We start from the raw sequence: 7567 nt of genomic DNA, 5'->3' as shown, positions 1-7567 counted from the left end.
CGGGTGACGGTGTGTGTCAGGTGTGCGGTGTGCCGGTGTGTGACGTTTGTCGGTGGGACGGTGTGTCCGTGTGTCGGTGTGACGGTGTGACGGTGTGGTGTGACAGTGTGTCGGCGTGACGGTGTGTCGGTGTGATGGTGTGACGGTGTGATGGCGCTCGTGCGTCGATGTAACGGTGTTACGGTGTGACCGTGTGACAACGAAGCGCAGACAGCGCGACTGACCCCTCCAGGACGATCACGTCCTCGTGCTGGGTGTAGGCCCGGGCCATGCGCAGCGCCAGATCATTGGCCTCCGACCTGCCGACGACAGGTGGAATCCCGGGTCAGCCGAACCCCGGGTCAGCCGAGCCCCGGGTCAGCCAAGCCAAGGGCGAATAAATGTGAAGTGAATGAATACGAAGTTACATTTACACCCTGCACAACCCCCTGGATAACTTTTAAAACGCCGCCTGGGGTTAACCCCACCATGATCACCTCACATCGATCCGGAGTTGACTTCATACGGATCTGAAGTTGGCCCCACAATGAGCTGGAGTTGACTCCACAATGAGCTGGAGTTGACTCCACGCGGACCCGAAGTCGACTTCACAATGAGCTGGAGCTGACTCCACAATGAGCTGGAGCTACCTTACACTGACCCGATTCGACCCCACACTGACCCGGAGCTGACCCCACACTGACCCGGAGTTGACCCCACAATGACCCGGAGTTGACCCCACACTGACCCGGAATTGACCCTACACTGACCCGGAGTTGACCCCACACTGACCCGGAGTTGACCCCACGCTGACCCGGAGTTGACCCCACACTGACCCGGAGTTGACCCCACACTGACCCGGAGTTGACGAGGTAGCAGACGCTCAGCTGTTCGGGCATCAGGTCGGTGAGCTCCTTCAGGTACAGCGAGAGCGCGTCGAACAGGAAGCCCTGGGCCCAGACCAGGCGCGCCATCTGCTGCTGGACCGCGCGACACCACGTGGGGGTGGCAGTGGCCCACTGTCGAGGTAGGTACGGAGCACACTGTTAGAGACCCACTCTGGGGACGGGTATGGGGAGCACTACGGTGGAGGCCCGATGTGGAGACAGATATAGGGGACAACGTGAAAGAGGCCTTCTGTAGAGACGGATAAGGAGAACACTGAGTTTCTTCACTACGGAGACAGTTGCAGAGAACAGCGACACAACCAAAGAGCCCCAATGTGGAGACAAACACTGAGGCAGTGGCGGTGCCCCACTGTGGAGACGTTCAAACACCGAGTTTCTCCACCGTGGAGACAAGAGAACACCGACACCATGGCAGTGGCCGACCGGTCAGTCAGTGGCCGACCCCGGCCGGACCGGTCAGTGGCCAAACCCGGCCTGATCGGCCAGCGGCCGACCCCGGCCGGACCGGTCAGCGGCCGACCCCGGCCGGACCGGCCAGTGGCCGAACCCGGCCGGACCGGTCAGTGGCCGACCCCGGCCGGACCGGTCAGCGGCCGACCCCGGCCGGTACTACTGACCATGTGCCGCGTTGCTGACGCAGTCCAGGTACTCGGTGTTACTGTCGTCGTACATGTACTGCTTGGAGGCCCTGGTGAGCTTCAGCGACTCGCCGTAGTGGAGCTTGTAACTGTGGCAGGGCACAGTCGTCATCAACGTGGCCGACACGCCGCGGCTGCGTCCAGCTGCTTTCTACTGAGCTGGTCGCTGCCATGCGACACGACCACTGTTCAGGGGGCTACGCGCGCATGAGTAGGGCTGTGAGAACGGCACCTTTCCGGAACCGACAAGCCGCCGCGGTAGGCCACCATCTGGGTTCGCAGGGACCCGCCAGTAGTCTAGGGGGGAAGGTAACGGCAGTGCGTAGGCCGTGGCCCGCGGCGGTGGAGTGCTGATTGAGCGCTCTCCGAGTCTCGCTGGTCACACGCGGGATTGGCGGATGGGGCGGCGAACGGGCAGGCTGTCGGCTGTGGCCACGGGAGCGGGTCATCCCATGCCTGCGTGCTGAAACCTAACTGCATCAGAAACAAAAGCAAGCCTGTACTGCGTCGGCGCACTCGCTGGACGTCATGTAAGGCAAGCTTTCCACTCGTTAACTTTTTAATAACTTTTTGCCGTACCAATGTTGACGCGCGTGCCTCCATATTAAACATACATATTTGTGCTTTGACCTCACTACAAACAGAACAATGATGACTTCACAGACTATTCTGTGTCACCATTACTGTGTACGCACCTGAAAATGTCTTACCTTGTTGGGCGAGACATGTTGGATGCTCCTTGATCGCCGGCTGAAGTCTAGCTACCTTGTTGACTGATACATCTCCCTTCCCGCCCGACCTCTGGATGTCTTACCTGCAATGGCACAAAGATAAACGTCACTTGTGCTGGCCATGACGAAAGGCCGGACGCAAGCTTCGGCCGTCCTGTCTCTTGCTCGACAGTGCATGGTAGGGGCATACCAGAACTACCATTCTAACGCAATGCCAGCATGGTAGGGCCATACCAGAACTGAGATTTGCATCATATGACCTAGAATGTTATTACCATCATTACTGACACTTTGCTTAGAGCATTTGTTTCCTTTCATTACGAAAAATATAACTGAAAGTTCTTGAATGTATGGGTTTCTGGAAACAAAACTCATGCTTAACAGTACATTGTTAGGCCCTGACCCAAAATGTAAGTAAATGTGGTAAGTGATTAATATGCTGCAATGCTCAACACAGCCCCTAATGCCCTTGTGGTGTCACCTGGTGTTTAGTCTAGATACCTCAATCAGCCTCAGACCATTTCTGTCATGTTAAATGCAAGTACCAACAGCTGTTTGAACCCACCCCACCATGGGTGGGTGGATCAGAAAGCAGGTACTCTAACCAGCTGAGATATCAGGATGGACTGCATGGACTTTTTGGTGTATGATGCTCGATTTCCACTGCCTTATTTTCAAGGTCAATTCTTACTTCCAATTTCATAGAATTTATCATGCTGCATGATCCATGACCTCAAATATAATATTGAGTTACTCTTTGAATTTTGGGAATTAGCTGTGTTGAAATTAGATTTACCAAATAACTTTCACAAGTAACTCAGCCAGCAAATCACAAATTAACACATCAATGGCCTAAGAGACCTGATATCACCACTGCTCACTTTCACTGTTACCACTTTGGTGCTAACTTACTTACCATAGTTATAGTATCACCTATAAATGTTTACAGCTGTTTGTACCCTTGTTAGTGTAACCATAGGTTTCTGCTGCTTCTGATTAATCTGATTTGAATAAAGAGCTTGTTTGACTGGTTGGTCATAAACTGTGTTAATTTCACAAGATATCTGATAAGATCATTGATGTTTAGTTCAGTCCATTGTGTTCACAGATGTTTCCAACAAGTGGCATACTGTTTGATTCACTACAATAGCAAAAGTAATATTATTACAGTGTCAAAACATGGCAACAATGCAATCACATTCACATGGTATCAAACTGTGCCAACTTGGACAAAACCAAATAACTGATAACAATCTAAATTGTCATCATCACAATCATATACAAATGTGATATGGAAGAGATGAACACATGTTCCAAGAAAGATCAACCATTGGCATTGCAAAATTCCTGATTTTATATTTCACCTTAGGACTGCATATGTGGGGTTAGAAGCAGCACATGCGGTGATGAGAACTGTCCTACACCAATAATGATTTGTCACTAAGAGGAAATGTGGCATGGCAGGGTGACTTTGTAATGCCTACTGCTATGCCTACAGGAAGAGCTGGATCATCCTAGGTAACCTTCTTTCATGTTAGAACCTGAAAGAATAGCTTATTTTAAATGGCAAGTAGTAAAGCCTACTCAGACAGAGGATATTACCATACAAGGAACATAATGCCCAGTCCTGCAAGATGGGAGCTCATGAACCTCTAATATTACTTGAGCATGGTACAAATTACATCTATAGATGTGCGATAACAATGAAACAGATGATATTGCAAACCACCATCCACCTGGCAGAGGCTTCAATGCTATCATTCCTGATGTTACATAACATTCAGTTCAGCTTGTTCACATGTGTGGAGGTGGTATACATGACATTCGGGGTATGTATGCAAACATGGCTAAAGAATTTCAACATGAACAATGCTCAGAATTGTTTGCAAGCTGGCAGTGGCCAATGGTAAGAGTTCACAATTACTGACAAAATAGTTTGGTTACAATCTGGCACATGGTGTCAACAATAAAAAAGCCATTCCCCTAAATAACACACAACAGAGGAAGTACTCATCCAGACGCACATAAGAACAGCACGCAGCTAGCAATGGACGGGCATGCACTTACGGACCGTTGCGAGCGCTCCTCCGGTTACGTAATGCATACGTATAGAGCCCCTAGATTGTCATCTTGACCATGTCGTGACAAATATGCGTTCTGATGCACAAAAACTCCTAAATTCCACTTTATTTTGCATTTTGGGTGAAGAAATGGCGAGGTATACCATGAAATACAGTCCATAATATATCCACTATCATCTTCTCAATGCCGCCCCAATGCGTTCCGTGTTTACCCTACCAGTCAAGCGGAGTATTTTGTCACCGACACGTCATATTTGTCCCAAAACAATGGAGTTCATCTACTGCAACTGTATAATCGCAGAAGGCTTGGTCTATAAAACCAGCATATGGAGCAGATACGCTCGTTTTCCAAAAAAAGTTCATCTGATCGCCTTGAAACCTACACCGATCGATTTCGTGTAACAAGTTGTGTCATGAGAGAACAACATCAAGGCCTGATATGAGGTCGAACATCTCAAAAATGCAAAGACAAAATTGTAAATACATGAGCAGACAGCTCAGATCCCAGAGCCGTCCACCGCATCAACCACCGTAAAATCTTTGTCATTGGAAGCACCGCGCCTGATTCCCTGTTGCAGTTGAAAATCTGGTGCCCCTAGATCGGATCAAAAGCCGTCAAATTTCACAACTTCCAAAGACTCAGTTCTCAGAACCTATCGAACCGATCGCTGTCAAACATTCGTCATTGAGTGCGCCGTACCTGATTTCCCGCGGCAGCTAAAATTTAGTGGCCCCGGGTTAGGTCAAAAGTCGGTAACTTTCATGCATTCCAATATTATTGCATGCAGAAAACTCAGTTTTACTTCTGATTGCAAGGAAAAGGCGCCACTCTAGAGGCCGCCTTCGCACGCCGAAAGCATTCTTCTATGGCGGCCATGGGCGGCGGCTCGTCTTTTTATTGTGGGGGACGGGGAAGGGCTCAGCCAAGAAGTACTTCGGTCGTCCCGCACTCTTGATGCTTCCAGGGTAACCTCTCAAGCTTCGCTTGTCTCACGGCCCTACGTGTGTTAAGTTTGTTGCTGCGTTTCTCAGCTCATCTTGTTACAATTTTTAACCGGCCGTTTTTTACCGAGCAAACATAACCTTTTATCACCGTGTGGAAGATGCTCTAGTACTGGTAGGTGTATTGCTGAATACTACGAACATAACGTTTCTATGAGTCGGTAAAAAGCCCACGACATTAACGGATACAGCTATTGGGTTTGCAGACTAAGTCATTCGGCTAAATATACAACCTCAACCTATATCAATTGTTTTCTGTCCTTGGTTTTAGTTCATAGAGCCACCGTGTCAAAAAGCGTTGTTTTGCACAATTTTATTTCTTTAAATATGCAATATATTGAAGCCGCTTTACTGGATATTCGAGTTTTGTGTGACGTGCAAGCGACAGGCGACAAGTACGGCAACGTGCCACATTTTGTCAACACAACTTTCGCCATGGCGCCATTTGCTTGACCTATTCAAAGGGATATTCCACATTTGAAAACATTGAAGCCAGCATCAGATATGATTAAAGACGCTCACTTTAACTCTTGGCGTGCTTTGTAAAATCGGCTGCTCTAGACAACACAATTCTTCTGTTTAGTAAATATGCTCCTCTGCACGTCGGTATTGAATTGCGTCATCGTACCTTGCTCAGCATTGATCGAGGGCCATTTGACGGTCGTTATATCTGGAAATTGTGCTCACGAATGCCACACATATGAACGACCTGACAATTCTTATTTTCTTGGATCGCCCTTAGACCCTTAGAAAAGCAGGATTTAGCTGATACTATTATAGCGTCATGGATGCCCGAGAAACATTTAAATAGTCACCTCTGAAATAGTCTGTATATCTTTGCGGGCGTGTAATTCAGAAAGTACAGGGTTTTAGGTCTGAACACGCGCTCGAGGGAGAGGCAAATTGATCCTCCCAAAGGTTTTTAAAAGATGGTTTCCGAACGGCTCGGCGTAGCCGCGCCAAATTTTGCATAGCTGTAGACAATTGAATACCGGATCGTTTGACATGACAAATTTGGATGTACCTTGTAAGGTCGCTGACCTATGGTAGACCAAAGTCAGGCCATGGCTTCAGCGAAGACAATTTCTAGGGAATCGTTCAGTCAGATCCAAAAATGGAGTGTTAGACGAAGCCGTACATCTCTGAGATGTTTTCTTAGGCTACATAACAATTGAATGAACAGTTTACAATGACCTTAAATCAGGTATGAACGTCGGTCAAAGGTCAAAATCAGCCTGTTTTATGACTCTGAAGCTTGCTGTATGGGATAGTTTCTGGTTCTCATTTGAAATTTGTTGATAACAGGAACCGCGTTATACACCTTCCATGGACTAATCAAATGCCAGAATAGGTCACTGACCTAAGGTGATCCCGGCGATTTTTTTTTGTAGACGCATACTGCCTAGCGTAACCTTTGTCGCTTATTCAAATGCAAAACTTAAAGCAGTACTGCATGATTGTAGCAACCATGACCTTCAAAGGGCCAAGCAAGGTCACGGGCCTTAAATGAGCATGCGTTCTGTCGCTCAGAACAGCAACCTGGGTTGTGGGGGCCCTTCGGAGACCAACCGGGAATTTGACCTTGTTTGACCTTATTTGACCCGAAGATTATGACCTAGGAAGCTCAAACTTTGATGTAAATGAGATGATGTACTGGTCAATACACCCTGTGAACTTGGTGGTTCTAGCTCTCTTAATGTCTGAGATCTCAGGAGGTCAAATCGACCCTACCCGAGAGAATGGTATCCAATCGGCCACCCTGGCGCGCGTTGAGAAAGGCAGGGCTGTTAACTGCACCGACTGATCTTCAAGATGGCTATTTCGGTGTAAAATCTCGCACGAATGTGGAGCATTCCCTTTAAGAGTCCACTTTGACTCGTACTTGTGTGGGACTGAAGCTAAAAGCGAATTGCTCATGATTAGTTACCGCTTATGAAATAAACTGTAAATTCAAAAATGACAATGAGTTTGTTGTAACTGTGGTGTAGAAAAGGCGTGTGCTATTAGTGGGACTGCCATATGTTTACTTGTCATTATATTAAAGCGCTCCGGTGGCGTGCGAAAATTTCTCTTGACCTGATGCATGCCACAATTTGAGGGCAATTTTTATTTTACGTGGGCACCCTGTCCCTCCGCATAACAAGGTAACAACACACCAACCTGTAAAATAGATTGGACTTCAGTGCGTTAATCAATGGTATTATTTATTGCTGCACACAAATATAATT

At 47.9% G+C, this 7567-nt stretch overlaps 1 protein-coding gene across 2 annotated transcripts; it reads right to left on the bottom strand.

Annotated features, from left to right (window-relative positions):
- Positions 1-224: 224 nt before the first annotated feature.
- LOC119092169 (ethanolamine-phosphate phospho-lyase) lies at positions 225-4538 on the bottom strand (the record flags this gene model as incomplete). Of its 2 annotated transcripts, none has more annotated exon segments than XM_037215149.1 (5): positions 225-299; positions 838-998; positions 1505-1614; positions 2236-2339; positions 4324-4538. In XM_037215149.1, coding segments are annotated over 3 exon segments (239 nt in total), but the record flags the coding sequence as incomplete, so codon positions are not given.
- Between the last annotated feature and the right edge of the window lie 3029 nt (positions 4539-7567).

The sequence above is a fragment of the Pollicipes pollicipes genome, unplaced genomic scaffold (assembly GCF_011947565.3).
Source record: "Pollicipes pollicipes isolate AB1234 unplaced genomic scaffold, Ppol_2.1 Scaffold_1600;HRSCAF=1878_pilon_pilon_pilon, whole genome shotgun sequence".
Classification (NCBI taxonomy): domain Eukaryota; kingdom Metazoa; phylum Arthropoda; class Thecostraca; order Pollicipedomorpha; family Pollicipedidae; genus Pollicipes; species Pollicipes pollicipes.
The sequence above is the reverse complement of the archived record's forward strand: the minus strand, read 5'-3'. Positions and strand labels throughout refer to the sequence as shown.